The sequence below is a fragment of the Pan paniscus genome, chromosome 4 (genome assembly GCF_029289425.2).
Source record: "Pan paniscus chromosome 4, NHGRI_mPanPan1-v2.0_pri, whole genome shotgun sequence".
NCBI lineage: Eukaryota > Metazoa > Chordata > Mammalia > Primates > Hominidae > Pan > Pan paniscus.
In genome coordinates, this window is record NC_073253.2 from 165,408,723 (window position 1) to 165,432,524 (window position 23,802).

General features: G+C 45.1%; 1 protein-coding gene across 1 annotated transcript in view; it reads right to left on the reverse strand.

Moving 5' to 3' along the window:
• Window positions 1-23,802, reverse strand: part of LCP2 (lymphocyte cytosolic protein 2) — a 49,833-nt gene that overhangs the window by 5,656 nt on the left and 20,375 nt on the right. Inside the window, exons 4-17 of the mRNA XM_034960931.2 lie at window positions 22,177-22,242; window positions 21,702-21,733; window positions 20,658-20,695; window positions 17,083-17,281; window positions 14,749-14,846; window positions 13,363-13,429; window positions 13,162-13,245; window positions 9,313-9,338; window positions 9,188-9,207; window positions 8,981-9,088; window positions 7,354-7,384; window positions 5,114-5,126; window positions 4,284-4,413; window positions 2,773-2,822 (exon numbers count right to left, since the gene is read on the reverse strand). Of these exons, the coding sequence (XP_034816822.1) occupies window positions 2,773-2,822; window positions 4,284-4,413; window positions 5,114-5,126; window positions 7,354-7,384; window positions 8,981-9,088; window positions 9,188-9,207; window positions 9,313-9,338; window positions 13,162-13,245; window positions 13,363-13,429; window positions 14,749-14,846; window positions 17,083-17,281; window positions 20,658-20,695; window positions 21,702-21,733; window positions 22,177-22,242 (962 nt within the window). The remainder of the gene's footprint in view (window positions 1-2,772; window positions 2,823-4,283; window positions 4,414-5,113; window positions 5,127-7,353; window positions 7,385-8,980; window positions 9,089-9,187; window positions 9,208-9,312; window positions 9,339-13,161; window positions 13,246-13,362; window positions 13,430-14,748; window positions 14,847-17,082; window positions 17,282-20,657; window positions 20,696-21,701; window positions 21,734-22,176; window positions 22,243-23,802) is intronic.

Below are 23,802 nucleotides of genomic sequence, written 5' to 3' on the forward strand. Positions count from 1 at the left end.
CCGCTGTTCTAACTAAACAGGTAGACTGTTCAACTAACATAGAAGGCACTACAGATCAGGAAGTTTTTATTGGGCACCTATTAATTACCCAGTGCTTGTGCCTCATCTTCTCTAAAACTCTTTTTTCCCATTTACAGTTCCTTGAAACTTTAGGAGAATGTTTCCTAATCTCAGGAAAGGTTTAGTTGTGTTTATTGCAGTTGCCCAGGGTATTTTCTATGTGCCAGGCTGTGGTTAAAAACAGAAAAATTCTGTGAGTCAAATGTTCTTTTAATTATTTATCCATCATTCATTCATACCTTCAACAAATATTTATTCAGCACAACTCTGTCCAGATCTTGAGTAAGGTGTCGTGTGTACATTTTTTTTAATCCTCACAGCAACATTACAAGGTAGGTATTGTCTTCATTTTCATATGGGGAAATACAGGCTCAGAGGCTAAGCAAATCATGCGCTATCAGTGGCAAAGCCAAAACGTAAACCTGTGGTTACCAAATGCTACTGTGCATGAGTCAGAATCCCTGGGCGACTTGCGAGCACCTGGGGCTCAGAAATCTGCATGTTAGCAAGTACTTCCGGTGGTTCTACACCACGGATTGTCACTACGTCTACCTTGTTACACCACTGAGGAGAGGAGAGTCACCTGGAAGGGCTAAAGCCTCCTGAGCCGCATCATCAAGATTATTTATGATGGTCCTTCCCTGTTTTTAAACAAGTCTCCTGAGCCACATCAACAGGATTGTTTAAGATGCTCCTTCCCTGTTTCTAAACAAGCTGGCCCTGAGCTGCCAGTGCCTTCCTTCTCCAAGTTCCCAGTGCCTAGACAGATCTTCCCCACCCCCATTTTTTTGCAGTCCAACACTTGCACTTTCATAATGCTTGTTGAATGAATGAAACCTAACAATACAGGAGCGTAACAGAACCAAGGCCCACATTGCATGGCCGTTCTATAGTTAAGAAATGATTCTCTTTCTGCCTCTGCACCTGCAGGCCAGCATCATAGAGTTCTAAGTCACAACAGAGAAGCACATACACTTTTTTATTGCAGTCACCTACCACCCTTAATATCTAGACTCTCAAGGGAGTCATGACAGGTTTTTGGACAATGCACAGCACAAACTTTACCCTTCTGATGTTGGAACAACCAGTAGAACCAGTAGAGAAGACCGAGGACCAGGTGTCCTGGCAGTCTTAGGGGAAAAGAGATCAATTTGGATCAAGCTAATGTTCCAAAAATAATTAACTATTTGCATTAATAAGCCCCATCACAGACTCATAAAACTGGAGATCTGTGGAACTTGCTTTGGAAAATAATGCTGTGATGTGTCTGGGACTCAGATGGCTACAGAGGCAAGGAGGTAACACAAATATGTGTTTGCAAAACACAGTGAATTTTGGGGATTGTGGAAAATTAGGGGTTGGGCGAGAAACTGTGAAAACCATGTGGTGAACGTGGACACCACCATAACCTCAAATGCTTAGAAAACATTGAAAACTTATTGGGTGCCACTGGCGTCGGCAGTGGGATCTCGCCCCTCTATGGAATGATGCATCCAACTGAATACCCTAGATGTGTTCTTGGAAAAAATGTTGATTCTCAGGCTATCAACTCACATTTACTAACATAGTTTTCTACTGAACACACACTGGCCCGTGCACACACTGCATGTGGAACATGACTGCAAAAAAAGTGGCTTTTCTGTTGTCATTCTTCACAGCATTTTTTAAAAATTTAAGTCAACATTTAAAAATTAAATAATTTCACTTTTCTTGAGAAAAAAATTGGAAAATCTGGCAATGCTAAGCCAGTTTCCTGGAATGCTACTTACTAGAGTTGGGTAACTTTCCCCAGTCATTTGATGCTCATTCGACAAGCATTTTTAAAGTGCCTACCAAGTGCCTGTCACTGGCAAGTCTTTAAGGATAAAAAACACAAACTAGTCCTGCTCCGGTGCCTTTCAAAGTGGTTCATGAACCAGCAGTCACAGCATCGCATGGAATATGTTAGAAATTCAGAAACTCAGGCCTCACCCCAGACCTCCTGAATTAGAATCTGCATGTTAACACAATTCCCAGGTGATTTGTATGCACGTTCAAGTTGCAGAACACTCTAAGCGAATACTAATCATGGACGTCCAGAGGTGGTATTATTAAAAACACAGGTCCCTGACTTCACTCTGGACTTACTGAATCAGAATCTGTGAGGTTAAGATCTCTTAGTTTGTATTTTGAACATGCTCCCCAACTCACAACCATGGACAGATTGATCACGGAAATCTAAAACTGCAGAGAAAGGCAAACAGGATTCTCAGGATTCCGTAGGGAAACCGGAGCCGGAGGACTAGTTCTGCACAGGAAGATTGGGGATGAGGGCTGGCTTCCTGGTGAAGTGTGTGTAGGTGTGTCCATGTGTGTATGTGTGTATGCATGTGCATTTGTGTGCATGTATTGTGTATGTGTGTATATGTGTATACCTGTGTGCACGTGTATATATGTGTACATGTGTATGCATGTGTGTGTGTGCATGTATATGTGCATGTGTGTATGGGCATGTATATGTATACGTGTGTGTGTGTGTGTTGTGTTTTAGGGACTATCCTATCATTCCGACAGCCCTTGGCACACTGCAGACACGGAATTAAATGTTGAATGAGGAAATCAGATGCTTTTAGGAAACAATAAAACCCTTGTCGAAAGCTTTTGGGACAGGTTAGGGATCCAGTCATAAAGGCATGATGGCTGAAGCACGTCACAAAAGCCCAGAGTACAAACCTTGAGAGAAGTATGGCGGCAGGGAGGCACTCTGTGGAAAACTGCTGTTACTGAGGAGACAGAAAAAGAACAAAATTTATTTGGATTGGGGTGATGGGGCCAGACAGGGGAGCTGGGTTAGGGAAGCCAGGCTGCAAATGCTTCTTGATTTGGTATCACTTTCCCTGCTGCCCCCAAAACCATGGGGCCTGGGCACAGGGACAGAACACAGAACACAGGGAATGGAACTACATTCCGCTGTGGACCATGCCAAAGTCTAACAAGCTTTATAAAGCAGAACAGCAACAACATTCAACTGTGTAAAGGGCACTTAACAGTTACTTTAAAAATTGGCTGCAACTTGAGCTCTTTGAGTTGGGAGAATACAGAAGTCCTCTTCTCAGAAGACTTCCCTTTTGCTAGGAAATTATATTAATGGGCTTGTCTTTGGTGAGCAGTGAATCCCCAGGGCTTAGGGTCTGCAAGGAGAGAGTAAGCCAGGTGAGAAGGGAAGTGCATGTTAGGTGGGCTCTGCAGCAGAGGGTGACAGCATTTGCAGGGCTGGGGTGGGGAGGCGGGCCCAGAGGGCCCTGAAATGCTGTCTGTTCCCTCCACACTGAGCAGCAACTCCTGCACCCATCAGTCCAAACCTTTGGGAAAAGTCTGCTCTGCACAGCAACCTTGTGTGAGTGGGATTTTGTGCAAATGAAGGATGGAGTTGGGGCTAGCGTGGAGGAAAGCAGCAGGAGGGTCAGCAGACAAGGGCAGCAGATGCCAGCGGGAAGAGGGAGAAAAGCAGCAGAAACTCAGGGCCAGAGGGTCCCAGGGCAGAGGAAACATTGTGAGAATCCTGCTAGGAGTTGGTGGGGGTAGATGAGTCTTGTGGGTGGTTGAGTTTTCTACAATATTAGGGAAGGATCTTGGCTTCTCTCCTTGAATAGTAAGGGAGAAGGTAAGCCTACAGGGCTGGAGGACTTGGGGGACACCACAGGCTGCCCGTGGGCTTGTTTGGGGATAATGACTGGGCCTTTCTCCTGTTCATGCATCTGCCCCTGGGCGGCCTCATACCAGCCCTGAGAAACACAGCTGCTACTGAGAAAACAGGGGGACAGAGATTGCAATGAATTCCTAGCATCAGCCAAGCACGAGGCGCATTTTCTCAGTCTCCCCAACCAAGATGCGGATGAACTTCAAGTACTTAGACTAACTGGGTTTCTTAATTATTGTTGTTTGTTTGAACTCATAAAGTGAAAATATTCTTTGTTTTCTACCAAAAGGCCCATTCTATCTGGAGGGATCAAGGAGGAAGTCAATTCCTCACCCCTCTCACCTCAAGCAGAGACTCAGAGGACACTGGTGGATTAACATATCGTTCTTAATGCTCAGTTTGGTTTTATGTCTTAAGACCCAAAATGTTCAGAGCCTACTATCTACCTGTCATTTCCTTCTTTCTCAATCTGCCTGGCATTACTTCAGTACTAGATGGACCTAAACATTATATTAAGCTAGAATTTCATGACAGAGCTACAAACCTTTCTGAGAATGCTCCAGGCATGTGAGAGGATGGGAGAGAGTTCATGGGACTTGGCTTAGTAGATCTTGAAGGGAAAGTGTTGGAGCTCATAGGAAGTAGTGCTGGCTGGGGCAAAGGTCTTTGATGCACTGTGCAGAAGTAGAAAACAATGAATAAGATTGGCAGGCCCCAGCTGTCACTAAGAAACATTCCATAACCGCCCCCTAGTTAGAAACAGCCAGTATAAAGGGGACACAAAAATCCAGCAGATCAGATGTAATTAGGAAGTAGTAGGATGGAACCTTGCTCCCAGGGTGTTTCTAGATGACTTAACCACCATAGAATCCATTTACAAAGGGGCGCAGATCTAGATGATACTCCAAAAATACACATTGATTTTGTTTTTCATTTTTGAAACATTAACTTGGCAGAAAATTGTCAGCTGGAAACCTTATAAATTTCAGAAATGATTTACAAGTTTTGTTTTATGAAAGTCAAAATTGTATGCTATCTCATTCATTGGCAGTTACTGATTCTTTACCCACATGTGTTAGAAGACATAAATGTGAGAAATGTTTCCATCAAACCATGCATGCAATTTTACATTTTGTGATATGATTAAATAATCTGCACTGTTACACATGAATTTAGTCTTCTTCGGTAATCTAACCAAGTAATCCATTTTACTATAGTTATGTGGTATGCCAATTGACATAAGTCTACTTAATACTAATTTAAGACTTATAATTGATTCTACGGGGTTTCTGTACTAAACAATTCCACTTGAATGCCTGAGCAGGAAAATGAAAGAATGAGTTATAAGCTGTAAGAATGTGTTTCCGAACATACCATCATCTTCATCCTGGGAAAGGGAAGAAAAAAAAAGATATTAAGCTATCATCAAAATACAATTCTTAAAATAAAAACTGCATTTCTCAATCAAATAAATCAAATAAGTATCTGTTTCTTTCTCTGGCAGTTATACATCCTCATAATAAATATACTGTGGAGAATAATAGAAGTTGCTAAGTGTTTTACAATTTCTTAATACAAACAGTCATCTAAGGGCATTCCAGTATGAGACTCTCCTCATATACTCAGCATGAAATAGATTCTGAGGTGCCTAAAAGGGCCCAAAGATATAATAATATTGACAATATCTACAATGTGTCCAAAAGATTCATACTCAAGATTTCATTCAGTTCCCCTAGTGACCCTCCAAAAATTTAACATCCTCATTTTACAAAAGCATGATGCTGAGGAAGCTTCCTTAGCTTGCCAGGAGTTGCAGAGATGGATTCAACCCCAAATATGTCTGACCAAAGCTCAGTCTTCTTTTTGGCTCTCTTTTGCAATGGCCACTCTTCTTAAGATCAATAAGACCATATTTATACGGTGGCTTACAAGGTTCATCTACAACCCTCGCCATTTTTATCTTCAGAGCAACCTTGGGAAATTAGACAAGGGAGGGGCTATTTTCTCTTCCACTCAGATAAGAAATGAGGTTCAAAGAGAAAAAATGATGTTGCCACCAACTAGTAGACCAAAAGGGCCAGCTTGAACTTGTTTAGTTAGGCCAGATCTGTAATGATGAAACAGCATCTTTCTCAAAGTGTTGTTAGAAGGATTAAATTAGCTACTACTTGTGCCTGGCTTATGTTAAGTGCTCTTTAATAAAAGTTTGCCATCATCAATCCTATCACACACTGAGAGAAGGCGAAAAAGGCCACAGTCAAAATCATTCATCCCAGTTGGCCAACTGGGAGTCCCAGCAAAGAGCTGCATAAATAAACACACATGGGCTCACAAACCCCACACGACAAAATCACTCTTCAATACTTTTGCAAGTATATTCCATCTGGTTCCAGAAAATACAACTCCCAGATTCTCATGAGCACAAGTGTCAATCCTCCCAGAGACAGAGAACCTGGAATGTGATGTTATCCTCACTGTCCAGCCTTACCTCTGCCTTGTTCCTATCTCTGCAGCCAAGCCACTGTTCTCACTGTCCCTGCAGCCTCCGTGGGCACTGGTATCCACCTGCTCAGGACACTCCTGAGGGGAATTCCCATGGGCTTTCTTTAAGAATGACTCTATTCTGTGTCCTCCCTATCATTCAATGGCCTGCATAAATCTCACCTCCTCTAGGAAGTCACTGCTGGCTCCTTGAGCCACATGGCACACTTTCTTCCCTCAGCCCCACAGAGCATCCTGTGATTGCATGCTGTCTGGCATGAGGGGTTGTGAGTGTGCCTGCCTCCATAAGATCTCAGCACTTCATCGGAACAAGCACAGCATCTAGCACAGAGCTGCAAAAATAGCAGGCGCTTTTGGGCTGAGCCCTTGAATGACAGCAGGGGTCTGATGGCCTTCAGAGGGCTTATGGTGTAGAGAAACTCAGCAGATCTGGGTTCAGATCTGGCTCTTTATAAGCATGCAATTTGCAAAGAGTACCTTATTCCTTCTGAGCCTCAATTTCCTCTCCGTAAAAGAGAAAAGATGTTTCCTTATGGGTTCATTATACTCATATGTAAAGCGAGAAATACTCAACTATCCTGGTTTTCCTGGGATGGAGATAGTTCTTGGGACAGGGGACTTTTCAGTGCTAAAACTGACAGCATCCCTCGCAAACAGGGACAACTGGTCATAGTTAACTAGCATGGCAATGTGCATATGGTAAGCATTCAAGAAATGCTATTTCCCCTCTTTTTCAGGTTGTGGAAGTATTGAAAAGGAAAACAGTAGCCTTGGAAATTTAGGCATGGTCCAAACTTCTGGCCTTCCCTTACTTTATCCTCTTTTTCTCCTTGTGCCCTGTAATTACCAGCCCCTGGTAATGGGGCTGCAATTAAGCTGGCCACTCTGGGAGCTCTTAGAGGGACATAAGCTAAACAACACAGCATGATGGGCTCCAGACAATGACCAAGGCCCAAAGACAGAGGCACCAGCCCTTAAGAGACGAGACCCCTGGGTGCAGGACCTGCTCCAGGTGCTGGGCCAAGGCCAAGGTGGATGGAGTCCCAACCTCCTAAGAGCCTGCGCTTCTTTCCCCTGTATCCAGCACTTACAAACTGACATTTTGTACTTACATTCTCTCTTCTGTCTGGTCCCCATCCATGCCTGAAATGAATTAGGGCAAATAAAAAGAACTGAGCATGAAGAGTTTCAAAGAGCCAGCCCTAGAATACAGTTTTGCTTCATTGAATAATGAGAAATCGAACCCACTGAGCCTAGGGAAGATGGGAAGCAACAGACCCCCACAGAGCAGGGGAGAGGGGGTGGAAGGGAGATCTGGTTACTCCATGTTCTGCCATCATTGCAAGCTGAGCTAGGCAAACCTTTGTTCTGCGTAACTAATGAAGCAAATAATTATGTGTGTGTATATATATATATACATACACACTGTATATATATATACACACTGTATATATATATACATATACACTGTGTGTATATATATATATACAGTGTGTACATATATATATACACTGTGTGTATATATATACTCTATATGTATATGTACACACACACTATATGTATATATACACACACACACACACACATATATGTGGTTTAGTCAGCAAACTAACTCTTTAGTAGCTATTAAATTTTACTGAGCTGTTGTTTTTCCCAAGAAATGAAAACATTTTAGGTAATATTCTCCCTTGCTCTTGTTTTAAAACAGCCCTCTCAGGGCCCACCTTGGTGTAAAGAGAAGACAATTAGAAAATGTTGCTGCTTTGGGACTATTCCAAAGGGGGCTTGGTACACTTTGCCCAGATGAATGAGCTAGTCAAACGGACTTGGGGACAGCTGCCTTAGGGCTGCGACAGGCATCTGCACTGCCTGGGCCATATAATGTCCTCTCTGGGGAGAAGGGGAAGAGCTGGACAATTTGTTGAACACCTCCTGTGTGTCAGATGCTTCACACATCATCATCTCATTCTGTGTTTATTTAAAATTTTGCAATTTTGTTCCTTATGAGTTTGCTGCATTTATTTTGATTTTTTAAAAACATTACACTAAAATGTTATCAAACTCCATTACTGAGGAGGTTTTTTGGCACACTTTAGCCCTGGTCCTAATTTAATCCTCACAACAGCCAAGCAAGGGCGATAGTTATGACCCCTGATTCACAAATGAGATGGAAGCTTTGGTTGTATTCTTTGCAAGTAGCAAGGTTGGCCTTAACCCCAGGTACATGCGCGCCATTTGGTAAATAGGCTGAAAACTACTTCACAGCAAAGTTAAAAATACTAAGGCAGAGCTCAGTATTCTGCAATTATCAAATGTGGTTGAGCAGTAAGGAAGACACTTGTGGTGACCTGAAAAACCTCCCCCAACCATTTCCTCTCTGCTACCTGTATTGAAAAATAAAATGGTGAGTACAGTTCCTCTGCACTGTGAAGGCTTTGCTATAACGAGGTTGGAAAACTCAATGAAATATTTGACTGGAATCTCTAAAAACAGCAGTCACCCCTTACTCTTGATTAGATGTCACTCTACTCATTTCTCAGTAGAGTCCATTTCCTTCAAAGAGACCCTGATCCTTCATAGCCAACCTGTGAAGCCTGAACATCCCTCAAGCCACAGCAAAAAAAGGCCCACCCTGCCCGGGAGCACCGAGGAGCCTCGGTTCCCACTGCAGAGTCAGCACAGGGCAGCCTGTCTGCCGGCCACTCTGAGTGACAAGCTCAAACAACACCAGACAATTACTTTGGCACAGGTGGCTTCTTCCCTGGCAGGGGGCTGCTCCTTTCATGTCTTTCCGTGGTCGGTGGTAAAGGAGGCTTTTGAATCTTGGGTAAATGCTCCCCGAGTGGCCTGTGGAGTTCAGGAAAAGGATGTGTGAGAAACAAACTTTGCCGAGGCAGAGTTCTACAGAACGTCCCATGTACCCTCATGTAGATGCAACAGTCTTACCTTCCCGCTGGAATCGAGGGCTGCAAGACAGGAGGAAAAATGTATGAGTGTCCAAGCACTTTTCAAAGAATAAGGACAAGATGTGAAACAAACAAACACAACCAAAAAACAAGTTCACAGCTTACCTTGTCAGAAAATGGTGGTTTCTTTCCTGTAAATGACAGAGAGCAGATGGGCCATGAGTTCAGAACTTCATAAGCATGAGGTTTAAAAACACAGTTTGATGAAACTATGAGTCTGAACCCTTTTGGGGGTTGATGGGGTTTAAGCATTAAAGAATCAGAAACTTCAGACTAGGAAGGGTCCGTTAGAGACCACCAAATTTTATAAGCTCAGAGAAATTAAATGGCTTGACCATTTAATTTGAAGGTCACACAGCTTTGTGTACATACAAGTAGTGTTGTGGATTCTGTGCTTTTTTTAAATAAAATCACATTTTCTTTTATATAACTGATGATCAAAAGGATTAATGTTTCCTTGGGATTTTATGCCTCTTTAATTGGCCAAAGTATTTCTTCTGCAGCCTAAGTTTTATTTTTATATGTGAAATAAATCCACTTGCCACGGAGAGGGTAACTTTTATCCAATTCTGTGAAATACTTGATATTAAATGAAGCACTCCACTTAGCTTCTGAAAAAACTTTTCACTTGGGGAGAGCATTTCAGGAGATTCTCCTGGTATGCTGCAAATCTTTTTTGTCTGCTTGTTTTTTGTTAGTATTGTTTGTTTGTTTTGCTTTTCTTCTAGAACGGATGATATTCAGGCTCCCTGAAGAAATGCCAGGTGTACTTGATAATTGTGCATCACAAAGTTATTCAAAGTAATTTAATTTGTATTCTATCTAAAGTCCCCTAGAATAAATATGCCCTTTGTCTTCAATGTGATGAAAGTATTACTAACAAAATTCAACCAGGTCTAGAAGCAAATCCTACATGACCAAGAACAAGTTATTGAAGGTTTTTGAGTTCCAATGTTATCATCTCTAAATTGAAGATTATAGATTAAAACTCTATAGGTTTGCCATAAGAATTGGGTGACAATTTGTATGCAGGATCAGGCACTTGATTGTGAAAGTTGATCATACAAATTGGGAGTTTTATCACCTCCAAGGAAAACAGAGTCGAGAAGCCAGAGGGAAAAGCACTCAGGACACATAACATTGCTCCAGAAATGTGATTCTATGCGAGGTTGGCTGCTGAAACTGCCTGCTGTAACCTGAAACCAGTTTCGTCTAGTAGTTGCTGAAATAATCAGCTGCAACTCAAAGATTAATTTTGCCCTCTGCCATTGCTCACCAATCAAAACTTGCCAGCCCCCAGAACCGATGAACTTCCTCAATGAGCGATATGTAACACTTCTCTTTTTTTATAAAACCTCCAATCTTCTTCTTGTTCCTCAGACATACTGAAGACCCTGAAGACCAATTGCCCCAAATCGCAATTCTTTCTTCCTAAATAAAACAAATTTAGAGATTTGCCTCTGCGTTTTTATTTTGACTTTGATATGGTCCATGTGGGCTGACAATTGTTTGTTAACTCGCCTTTCTTTCCCTTCCTTCCACACCCAGGCACAGTTAATGCCCTATGGCGAATGGTGATATTATCTCCCTGGAGTTGTATTTTCACAACGTGATTTATTCTTTAAGGACCAAGTACATGCCAGGCCCATGATAAAAATATTGCCTCACTGTGAAGAGCTTACTGACACTGAGTGCGGTGGCTCATGCCTGTTGGGAGGCCAAGACAGGAGAATCACTTGAGGCCAGGAGTTCAAGATCAGCCTGGTGAACACAGGGAAACCCCAGTCTCTACAGAATATTTAAAATTAGCCAGGCATGGGGACATGCACCTGTAACCTCAGCCCCTTGGGAGGCTGGAGAAGAAGGATTGCTTGACCCGAGGAGTTTGAAGCCGTAATGAGCTATGATGCTGTCACTGCACTCCAGCCTAGGCAACAGAGTGAGACCCTGACTCAAAAAAAACTAAAACTAAAAAAATAAAAATAAAAAGGAGCTTGCTGGTAATGGGGAGAGTTTTGACGGTATAAAAGATGCTTATAAAAGTTTGGTTTGGGGTGGAACCTCTACTTTAGAGGGGCACCCAGGAAACTTAAATTTATATTCTTTGGCCTGAATAAGTATTTCAAAATTTGCCAATTTTTTTTTTTTTTTTGAGACAGAGTCTCGCTCTGTCGCCCAGGCTGGAGTGCAGTGGCACGATCTCGGCTCACTGCAAGCTCTGCCTCCCAGGTTCACGCCATTCTCCTGCCTCAGCCTCCTGAGTAGCTGGGACTGCAGGTGCCCACCACCATGCCTGGTTAATTTTTTGTATTTTTAATAGAGACGGGGTTTCACCGTGTTAGCCAGGATGGTCTCCATCTCCTGACGTTGTGATCTGCCCGCCTCAGCCTCCCAAAGTGCTGGGATTACAGGCATGAGCCACCATGCCCGGCAAAATTTGCCAATTTTTGCATATTCTCTGAGCATGTTAAAAGTCTCATGTGGGGTGTAAACATTTTAAGAAGACAGTAATTCTTCCAAAACATCACAGAAAAGGGACTAATTCAAGGGTAAAACAGAAATTGTCAGAAAAGTGTGTCATTTAAAAATGCTTTTAAATATAGAAAAAAAGAATATTTTAAAAGAATAACTTTTGTGTCAGGAGGTGATTGTGAAGGATTTGATGTCAGTGTTCCACTTTTCTGATGTCTCAGCTCATGGTAGTGAGCAGGGTTGGAATCTGAAGTCAAATCTATCTTCATTTCCATGTAATTATACAGCTCTCTACAGCAGACAATTCCAAGCCAAACCAGCCAGCACAGCTTTGCATGACACAGCAGAGCTGTGATGTAGTTCGGGGAAAGAGCAGCGAGCAGCAGCCTCATATCCAAGAACTGAAAGTCATTTTGCTGACAGACAAAAAGGGATTGAGGCCACAGAAAGCTAAATGCCTTGCTCAGAGCATAGCCAAGAGAGGGGTGGGGGCAGCTGGGATTCTGGGCTCCTTTCCGTTCAGTTGCAGAGTTCCTTACTCAGACTCAAGTAGTTCACAGCAAGTTAAAACCCAGGGTCCTCAACTGCAGCCTGATATGGTGGAAAAGAGCCCCCATTTAGAAGTCAGAAAGACAAGTGTTCGAATTTAAGCAAATTTAGGCAAATTATTCAACTTCTTTGACCCTTAATTTTATCATCTGAGAAGTGAGGTTAAAAATGCACCTCCTTTGTTGAGTTGGTGTGAGGATTAGAGATACTGTAGGTGTATTTGTGGTAGGTAGAGCACTTGCCCCATAGCAGTTGCTCAATAAATGGTAGCTAAGAATTGAATTGAAAATAGCTCCACGTGAAGGTAACTGCAATCCAAGAATATTCTGCGTAAATTGTGAAGAAAAAGCACTGTGGTATACCCAATGTTTGGTCAATTGCATACCTAAAACAAAAACATCCCTGACATTTGAATAGCACCTTAGGGATTTATAAAGCATTTTCTATGTACAGAACATCCACCTTACAGATTAGGAGATTGAGCTCTGAAAAACTAACATCCCTGTGGTCTGTGAGCTATTAAGTAGCAGGCAAGGCAGCAGACAACAGCTCCCCCAACCCTTTTGTCTCAATTCAGGTCCTCTCTCTGTACCCTAAAGCCTCTTGGCTGAAGGACAATGGGATTTGTATACACAGATCATCCACATCACATAGAGAAGCAGCACAGCCCCCAGAAGCTGCAAGCAGGAGCTTTCTAATGAGGCTGATATGGGTTTTGGTCTCTACTCCCATCACTTGGTAGCTGTGTGATCTTGGGAAGGTACCTCTTTGTGTCTCCGTTTCCTTATCTGTAAAATGAGGATGATTCTACTAGTCTCCACTTCCTAGTATTGTGGCCATAGTTAAATGAGATGGTACATGTGAAACGTATGCAGGAAGCACTTTATAACAGCTTATCATTATTACTATGCATTAAATGTGAATCATACCCACCTAGTGTGAAGGGTTCTCTATCAAACGGAGCTAATGAACGATCTAGGGGAGGTTTCGTGCTTCTGTCTATTGAAGGAGCAGGGACTGGAAGGGGAAAAGGCTGACATCAATTAAAAGAAGAAAGCAGTCGGCTGGGGGTTGGGCGGGGCTAGGGGAGTGCCTGGTGGGAACAGGGCAAGAGAGAGCAGCCCTTGTACTCACGCTTTGCCGTTTTGTGGTTTCTGCTTCTGCTGGGTTCTTCGTGGTTGGTCTGGGGTGGGGGCAGTGGCTGCATAAAGATCCAAACGTTAGGAAGCACTTCCAATACATCAGCAAGAGCCTGCACTCCCAAAACCTGTCTGGATCTGCTCACTTTTCCTCATCTTCATGTTCTGCCTACAAACATCCATGTCCATTTCTTCACTGAACTACCGCAGTAGCCTCCTATCTGAGCTCCCTGTTCTAGACTCTGCCACGCAAGCTGTTTTCTGCAGGCAGCAGAGTGAGCATGTCACTTTCCTGCTAAGACTTCCAGTGGCTCCTATCACATTAGAAACAAAATTGAAACTCGTTAATGTCCTGCGAGGCCCTGCCTGAGCTGGCCCATGTCTGCCCTCTCAACTCTTTCCTGTGATCCCTTCTCAGTACTCATGGGGTCCCTACCATAGAATCTTCTTGCAGTTCCTGGAAAATCTCAAGGTTATGCCCTCTTTGGCATCCCTACACTTGTTTCCCTCTGCCTAGAACGTTCTTCTCCCGGCTCTTCCCACAACTGGCTCATTCTGTCCCAGGTCCTTGTCACCTCCCCCCCCCATACCGTCATGTTACCTGGTCTTCCGTCCCCCGAACCACACATAACTACTCAAATGATCTCTTTCAGACATCTGTCTACCGTCTGATAACTAGCCTTAGTTGAGTTTTATGAAAGCAGGGACCTTATTTATCTTGTTCACACTTTATCCCCAACGCCTAGAACTCTGCTTGGCACATAGTAGCTGCTCAGACAATATTTGCTGATTAAATAAGTGAATCCTGCATCTCAAAAGAAGGTCTTCAAATCTCAAAAGCAATATACATCTGTAGATAAACTTGTGAAGGGAACACATTCCTAACTATCAAGTCCTTAGTCTGAGCTTCTCAGGGTCACTCTGCGAACTTATCAGATTCATAAGGACCGGGCTGTATGCTCGAAGAAGGAGAAAACGGGGTTTGCTACCTCTGTCTCCTCCGGTCTGAAGGCTCCTGTCCTTGGAATTTCAGGTGCCGGCCAGAAGGTGGCGCAAGTCTTTTTGCAGGAGAGAGGAAGGCTCGGTACCCAGGCAACACCAGTAGGTGCCACGGACTTAATTCGGTTCTCTTTGGGTTTATTTTACAGTTTTCACTTCTCTCAAATAGTGGGAAGTAAATAAAAACCACCAGTATTTTACCCCAAAAAAGAAACACGTGTGAATGCTTGGGTTTGCCTTTCCCCAGCCGAGGGAAAAGATTATAATCTTTTCTTACAAAATTAGAATGAGATAAAGATGTTTATAGTTTTATTTTTCTCTCTGGCAGAGGAAATAACTGCAGTGGACACCAAGTACTGTAAAAGAACGGGAGGAGGCCTACCGAGTGATTCCTGCCGGCTGGTGGGGGCGGGAGGGCGGCCATCGGTCTCTGGGGGGGCACAGGAGGCTGCTGGGGGGTTTTCCCAGAGGGGGGCCGGTCTGTGGAAACACAAGGTTATTAAAGTGAAAGGGGAGTGTCGGCGAAGCTCAGGGGTCTCCAGGAACAGATATGCAGCTCGGGGCACCGGGGGTGCATGATCCTTGACCCCCAGGCCCACACGAGCCCCAGCCACGGGGAGACCCAGCCTGGATCTCACCCACCCCTCCCTGCCCATTTTTTCTGTCCTAGTTTGTGTCACTCTCCTTATACACAGGCTCAGCTTTCTTTGCATTTCACAGGAATAGGTATTTATCAGAGATTTTGCCAATCAAGAAAGGCCTCTTTGTAACCAGCTCAGCCAGAACTGGAAGGGAGGATTTTCAGACAATTTAGTAAGAAGTAAACATACGCATACCTCTGTATGCAGACACACAGATATACACATGTGCACACATGCATGCACACACATGCATATATATGCACACACCTGCATACACAGAGACACGAGTGCACACAGACACACACACATGCCAAAAATCTCACAGGCACACCCAGCTGCCTGTGCAGGGTGAAGTCAGCTCTCACTGCCATAGGGATCTTGTTCTGTCTGCCCTTCCTTCCCCTCTCCAGTGTCCTGGGCTACCTCCTCCCTGACACTTCCTCATTTTGCTCATCTCTTCCCATAAAGGGAGGAGCTGGTCACCAACTTCTGTTACCAGACCACAGACTCTTAAGTGGAAGCTAGATTTGTCTTGAGCAGAAACTCACATTATCTGGGCAGAAACTCACATTATCCACATCTCCAGGGAAGTGTCCCTAGGCCAGGTTGACAGGCTGGCAATTTCCTACCCCTTTGACAGGGAAAGGCTAGGACAAGACCATCAAGCAAGAGGGGTGAGTGGGTAGGGCCTCCTTACACTTTGTGCCCTGGGTGCCTCTCTTGCCTGACTCTAGTCCCAGCCTTGGGGAGGTGCAGCTCTTCCACAGGGAAGAGGGTAGGAGCAAGGCCCAGCCTGATCTAATTCCACCCTGCTCCACCTTCACTGGCCATCTCTCAGCTTCTCTAATAGGCCATGCTCCTTTGAGCCTCGGGGCCTTTGCACAGCCATTTCTACTGCTTCAAATGTTCTTCCCTTACCACATCCATTTCCACTTGGCCAACTTGTATTTATCCTTTAACTTTGGTTTAATATCACAGCTTAAAGATACACCCTCAGGCAAACGCTCCAGCCTCATCTGTGCTTGTCTTCCTGCCTCTGTATCACGGTTTCACCAAGTAACCTCATGGCTCATTTGTTGGAGGGTGCGTCACCTGCCAGACTGTCAGTCCCTTGGCGAGGGCTGTCTTATTCACTCTGTATCTTAATGACTGGCACACACAAGGCACTCAACAACTGACTCATCCATTGCTTTTCCGGACCTCCACTTCCCTGTATATCAAACAGACTTGATCATGGTTGTCCTTATTACACAGATGTTTAAAAACCACCATGAGATATTGAGACAGCATTTTGTGAAAGGGCTTTAAAATGGAAATGGGTTATACCGCATAAAGGATTAAATGGTATTCGTTTTTTGTGGTACTGACCTTCAATTTTCAGCGTACTCTCTGAAAGTATATTATTTAAGAATATATTTGTTTATTTTCTGTCAACACCACTACTAGAATGTAAGCCCCAGGAGGCAGGGGCTATGTCTTCTTTCCTGATCATTTCTAAGCACTGAGAATGGGGCCTGGGCTCCCAGCAGATCAACAATGTTTGTTGAATGAATGGAGAGAGAAGTGGGCTAAAAGGACAGATAGACAATAAAAATCATAAACACCATCTAATATTTTTTAAAGTTATAGTCAAACCCTACTCAACATCTTCATGTTTATTCTAGCATAATAATGCCATGTAACTATAATTTGGTCAAAAGATGGGGAGGAACAGGAAAGTACTCTTGGAGTACCTGAGTAAACTGCAGAATGAGTTGAAACTGCCAAATAGCCTTAGGTGGTAGTTCAATGCTGATATCAGCCACCATAGGCAAGCATTGGTTGCAGTCTTAGTAGTCCTCACAGCAAACCTATGTGGTCTGTACATTTATTATCCTATTTCACAGATGAGGAAATTGAGGCCCAGAGAGACAGAGTTACTTGTACAAAGCCACATAGCTGTTAAGAAGCTGAGCAGATATCGAGACCCAGCGCTTTCTGCTACATGGGCAAGCTGGGGCATCAGCCTTCCATGCAGCAGTGGCGAGCTTGGCTTTGGGCTGCTCGGGCCAGAAAATCCGGAAACGGGCCCTTACCGATGTACATGGAGTTGGAGTTGGGGAAAGGCTTGGCAGGCAGGATGGAGTTCTGCAGAGCTTCCTCGTCATTGGAGGGTGGCGGCTCATAATCCGCGTCATCTTCCGCGGGTGCCTCTTCCTCCTCATTGGGGGACTCATAGTCTCCATCATCCTCCCCATCCTGGTCATCATTGGGACTTTCATAATCGTCTTCTTCCTGCCCACACAGTGATAGGGACAGTGCAGTTTGTAGAGGCTCTGTGGCCCTCGATGTGCCTGTGCCTACTCTCTCCCTGCCAAGCCTCACAACAGTATAACCCGGGGCCAGGCAGCCTGAAGATGGTTACTCCCATTTTACAGATGAGGAATCTGAGGTCAGGGAGCACCGTACCACAGGGGCAGCAAGTCATGGACTTGAGACCTTGGTGAAGGTCTTCGGACCACCTTTTTACACAACACCTTTCTGCACAACAGACAGAGAAGAAAGGGGAAGGATGCTGGAATAGAAGGTACCGGAATAGGCTCTGTCTTGAGTAAACACATTTTTTGCTCCAGGCATCACCATGAGAAAGACTAAAGGCCTGGCGCATTTGTGATGATACTAGTTAATTGCCATTTCTGTTCAAGGGTGCCTGTGCTCAAAAAATGTCCTCTCATTATAACCTGGTGCAGCGTTGAAGGCCCGGCTAAGGGGAAAAACAGATAAACAAAGCCTGTTAAGTGGAAGGCAGATTAAGTTGTGTCTAGGAGGGGACCGTCAGAGGCTGTGCTGTTCTTTTTGCTGAAAGTTGAGTGTATCAACACATCCATTATTCATGAAATCTGACACTGAGTTTGAAGCTGCTCTCTTGGAAAGAATCTCTAAATTTTAGATTTTTTATTGTATTTTATTTTTGCTTCTTCCTGGGTCTCAGGGAAAGTAAGCCGGAGGTGCTGGGTGCTTGCCTTTGAAGCAGTCCATGAAGGTGAACGAGCATCAGAATGACCTCCCAAGCAAAGGCAGCATCATCAGCAGCAGTGATGAGCGCTCATCACGGTCATGCCAAAGTCCAGGGGGTGAGTCAATGAGCCCAGACCTCAACACTCAAGGGCAGTGTGGGAAAAAGCAATGGGAAGTGGCCACTTTTTGAGGAAAGAAATGTTCCAGTGTCCTAGAAATCCTGACAGCTTTGGGTGGCCTCAGGCAGACTGTCTTTACGTTGTTCTGTTGAGAGAGTCCTGTGTTTGTTTTTGACTTGAGGAATATTAAAAACATCAACAACAGAGGGGCAAAGTGAGCATTGGGTGCCTTCCCAACTCCAAAAAAAGACTTTGTCCTGCCCTGTCAGGGTTCTTATAACTTTAGGAGCAGGTGGGCAGAGCCCCAGAGTAATGCTGCTTCAGATCAAGAGCCTCAGCATGGAGGTCCGCAGGCACGTGGCCTCCCTCCAGGCTGCTGACCCTTCCCTCACCCTGTCTACCCTAGGCCCGTCATTCCTGACTTTACACCAGCTCTTTACCCCATCAACCTTTCTCAAATGACAGAATTTTCCTCTCTGCTTCTAGAACAATTATTTTCTCCCAATCATTTGGCTCCTAAATTTGTATGCATGGTGTTGTTGCTAATTATATTCTGCCATATGTGTGTTAAAGTAAATTAAAATGGAGACCAGGCCTGAAGAATCCCTGAGCAGACAAAACCAGTTGGGCCTCATCAGTGACCTAAACCTTACTTGATTTGCAGCATAAGCAAAAGTTAACTTGAGCTATTTCTTGTAAATGCCTGTATTAAAGAAAAACAGAACTTAAGCCCAACCAATCAGAAGTAGCCAGCCAACTTATAATTATATAACTAGGAGCTTTCCAGCAAGATAGACTAAATGAGATCGGTTATAACTGTAACCCATCAAATATTTTCTTTTCTTTTTTTTTTTTTTGAGATGGAGTCTCGCTCTGTCACCAGGCTGGAGTAGTGCAGTGGTGCAATCTCGGCTTACTGCAACCTCCGCCTCCCGGGTTCAAGCAATTCTCCTGCCTCAGCCTCCCAAGTAGCTGGGACTACAGGCACGCACCACCACGCCCAGCTAATTTTTGTATTTTTTAGTAGAGATGGGGTTTCACCATGTTGACCAGGATGGTCTCGATCTCTTGATCTTGTGATCCGCCCGCTTTGGCCTCCCAAAGTGTTGGGATTACAAGTGTAAGCCACCGCACCCGGTCCAAATATTTTCTTTGTATTACATCTACATTCACTTTATAAATGCTTGTCCCTCATCCTTCTTCAGCAAAGCCTCCTTCTGGTTTGGTGCTGCCTGATTCATGAATCACTGTTTGCTCAAATAAACTCCTTAAAAAAAAAAAAAAAAAAAATTGCATCGTGCCTCAGTTTACCTTTTTAAAATGGGGTATCCATACTGTAAAATGCTTATGATTGGGTCCTTTATCTCCACTCATTTCCCAGTATGCCCTTGCAAAGAGCTGGGCACATAATGCAGCTGCCAAGCTCTATAGCCACTAGTGAATGGAAGCCCTCAGTTTACAGAGAGGATCAAAGACTATCCTCAGGCACAGCACAAGAAAGGCTGCATGGCAAGGATTCTGCCTCTGTGAGTAAACAGAAACATTCCAGCAGAAACTCTGGGCTATTTCCCCTTTGTACCAAAGAAATCTTTCAAATTCCTTCATTTTCAGGTAGAAAGCATAAACTTAGCTAAATCTTTTTTTTGTTTTTTTTTCAAATTAAATACTTTCTTTTACCAGGATCCCAATAGGTCAAGGGACAGTTTGTTTCTGCCTTCTGAAGGCACTAGAGGTGGCCTCTTACCAGAAGGCCCACGTGACTGAGGGTCTGGTTACCTGGGTCCTAGGTCTGCCTCTAACTAACTTTGTGTTCTACGCACGTCACGTTCTGCTCTCCTGTGGACTCAGTTGCCTCATCTGTAAAATGAACAGATTGGGCTACGGTCCATAATAGAGTTCTTAGCCTGAGACTGCTTCATGGGTGGTGACTGTGTATACAGGTTCCTGGGGAGGGGTTGTATAATCCGTCAGACTCTCAGAGGGGGAACTGTGACCTTTCAATGTAAAAATCAACTGGATTGCACCCTCTTTGAGGTCTTTTCAGGGCTAACAGTCGGTTCTGAAGTTCTTTTCCCTCCGTGTCACCGATGGGGACTTAAGTCCATGAGAAAAGCTACTTGAGAGTAGATTTCTAGGAGTGTCCATTTTTGGAGACGGGGGGTAGTGGGTGGGGGGTGGTAACAGTGGGTGAAGTGCAGTCAGCAAAGTACAGCCTAGGGCCACGTGCAGCCCACCCTCTGTGTTTGTAAATGAAGGTTTATGGGCGCAAAGCCAAGCCTGTTTGTTTGCTCATTGTCTGTGGCTGCTTTTGTGCTCCAGTAGCAGAGTTGAGTAGCTGAGACAGAGAGTGCATGGCTCCCAAAGCCAAAACTATTTCCTGTCTGGCCCTATGCAGAGCACCTTTTCTGGGCCCTGGGTGGGTGTGCTGGCATCATGTTAGAGCCCCGCTTCACTTGGCTCCATCCTGGCTCCTTATCACAAAGCTGCCCTGGACACTGCTGTAAAGGTGCAAGAACAGCCCACACCATACTCACAAAGGACGACCAGCCCCCATTGTCCTCTTCGTGGCTTTCTGTGGAAGGAAATGACACCACCATCAGCACTGAAGAAAGCCACCACTTGAAGGAAAGTCAAAGCAGCTTCCCCATCTGATGCTTTCCCTCACCAATGCCCCTTCCCTGGCCTCCACCTACCTCCCACACCCCTGCGGGTTTAGCCACTTACTGTCAGCTCCAGCGACCCTGCCCAAGGTGCTCATTCTACCAGAGAACCAGGGGGTGGTGATGGTTCTCAACCTTTCTCGTGTGTAACAGTGACTTAGGAAGTGCTTTAAGACCTGTAGATACCTGGGGGCCTATGCCTACTGCTTCTGACTCAGTGGGACAGGCCGGGCCCCAGGAATCTGCATTGCAACACTATGTGCAATTGAACAGTTGAAAAGCTGCTTTACTGTAATCCTAGCACTTTGGGAGGCCAAGGCGGGCAGATCACAAGGTCAGGAGATCGAGACCATCCTGGCTGACATGGTGAAACCCCGTCTCTACTAAAAATACAAAAAAAGTAGCTGGGCATGGTGGCGGGCGCCTGTAGTCCCAGCTACTCGGGAGGCTGAGGCAGGAGAATGGCGTGAACCCGGGAGGCGGAGCTTGCAGTGAGCCGAGATCGCGCCACTGCACTCCAGCCTGGGCGACAGAGCGAGACTCTGTCTCAAAAAAAAAAAAAAAAGAAAAAAGAAAAAAGAAAAGCTGCTTTAAAAACTCAGATGCAGGGGGACTAGCTAAGCTCAGGTGCTCACTCAGAGGTGGGGTCCCTCTGTTTTCCTCTACAGAGCTCCCAGAGCTCCTCAGTGTGTCTCTGAAGATGGTCCCAGCAGAACAGGGGCCATAAGCCAGGTGGCCTGCAGAGCAAGATCTCCCCTCCATCTAGACCCAAACCCTTTTCTGGGTAAGAATTGGCTGACAGACAAGTCAGTAAGGTCACCTGAATGAACTCGAGGAGCCCCGGGAACCAGAAAGGCAAGAAAACTGAAATACCTATCACCTCCTAAAGCAATCACCTCTGAGCCCTGAGAGCTTTACCTGTCTCTTCAGGAAACCGCGGGACTTGGGGTCTGCAAAGGCAAATAGCACTGCATTAATGGTCTTATCGATTTAAGGGGATCTCCCTCTTTCCTCAACCTGGTCCAGCGAGAGGGAGTCCCCAGTGGAGGGCATGTCTCACTGCTCAAGAGAGGTTTGTATCCTTGCTGCTCAGCAACTGGGGCTAGGATACCCTGAAAATTCTGGAAATCACCAAGCCACATCAGTGGCATGACTGGAAGCTCATGACTGTCTGATGCTGTAGAGGAAGTTCCCCTGATGTCCCAGACCCAGGGACAGGATGCAGGGCAGGGGAGGGAACCCCTTCCCCTCGCTGGACACCATCTTCCAGACACCTGGGATTCAGGGGACAAATGCAGATCAAAAAGTAGGGCAAAAACAGTTCTGTGCCTCCCTTTTAAGGTTCAACTCGGTACTGAAAAATCTTGCGTTTCCTTACACCAGCCCCACTCACTTGCGTGTGAAGATGCTCCTCCTCTCTTCGTTCTTGTTGATTTCCTGACTTAACTTACTGAGAATCCTGCAAGATAAAGAGACAGATGAAGAGACAAAACCATCTCTCAGTCTCAACCTTCCCCCTGACCCTTGATATCCCCTGGTCTATAGAAACTTGGGGCACCAGGGCCAACTTTGGCCAGCCTCCTCTTTGTCACCTCTGCAGGGACCCTCTGCTCTTCACTTCCTCCCAGAACTTGCCATCTTATTCCCCGGGCCAGACCTTCCTCCTGTCCAGGAAGCCCTCTCTCCTCCTTGCTGATCTGTGTCTGGCTGAGCCTTCCAAGTCCAGCTCAGAGCTCCCCCTTAAAGACTTGTCAGCTCACACCTGGCTTTCCCTCCAAAAATCAGGAGCCTTAGGATCTGGATACGATAGCTGTGTATTTTCTTGTCTTACTGTTCCTGGGGCTGAGGTCCCCTGGCTTTTGCATGACCTGGCAGTGCTGTCTTGTTCCTAAGAATCTTCAGACCATCATCTAGACCCACAGGAATCAGCTGCTCCTTGGAGATTTCTTATCACAACCTCTAGTGGGCTGTTCTGTGGCCTGCCTTCTCCTTCCATCTTCCCCTCCCGGACTCCCACTTGGTGATGCGGATTCTTATAAAAGTTTGGGGAGGTATTCTCTATAAAGGCAGGGGTTGCAGAATGAGAGACTCCCTGAATCACTCATGCCCTTGAGGCCAGCTTTGACCAAGACACTTGAAGATACTCTTAGTCCCTGGGTTCCTTCATGTCAGAACTAGCAAATCCCCAAATCCCAGGATGGAGCTGGGGGAGCTGGGGCAGGAGGGCTTTGCCGACAGAACCATATCTCCAGCATGCCCTAGCAACGAGCATCCATTCCAGTCTCTCAGATATCCAGAACTCGAGACTCCAGCCCCACTTAGTACCCACTGATGAGACCAGCGAGACCCTTAGTAGTCAATAGGCTTAGTGTTTCCTCGAGATTTGGGGCAACTGGAAGGAACCTCAGATTATCAGTCCAATTTCATTTTACAGAGGAGATGGCAGATGGCGGATCATGAAGTCAAGAGATCGAGACCATCCTGGCCAACATGGTGAAACCCCGTCTCGTCTCTACTAAAAATACAAAAAAAAGCTGGGCATGGTGGCACGTGCCTGTGGTCCCAGCTACTTGGGAGACTGAGGCAGGAGAATCACTTGAACCTGGGAGGCGGAGGTTGCAGTGAGCCGAGATCACACCACTGCACTCCAGCCTGGTGACAGAGGGAGACTCCATCTTAAAAAAAAAAAAAAAAAAAAAAAAAAAAGGGAGTAGCTTGAAGCCACATAGTAGTTAGTGGTAAAGGCCACCCCTTTTCCCACAACTCACACCAGCACCACAAGCTAGCCTTTCTAATTTCCAAGCCAGTGCCCTTTCAACGCACACACCCCTGTGTCAGTTCCCTTTCTGCTGCAAGCTCTCTGGAGGCAGATACTGTTGAGTCCCTGGCCTGCCTATGAGAACGGCTCATGATCTCTATTTCTTCTGCTTAATGACCATCTCAAAGTAACAAGTTTAGCCTAAAATAAACTTGCTAAGTTAGCAAAGGAAGTCCTTAGCAGCCACCATTTCTCGATTTC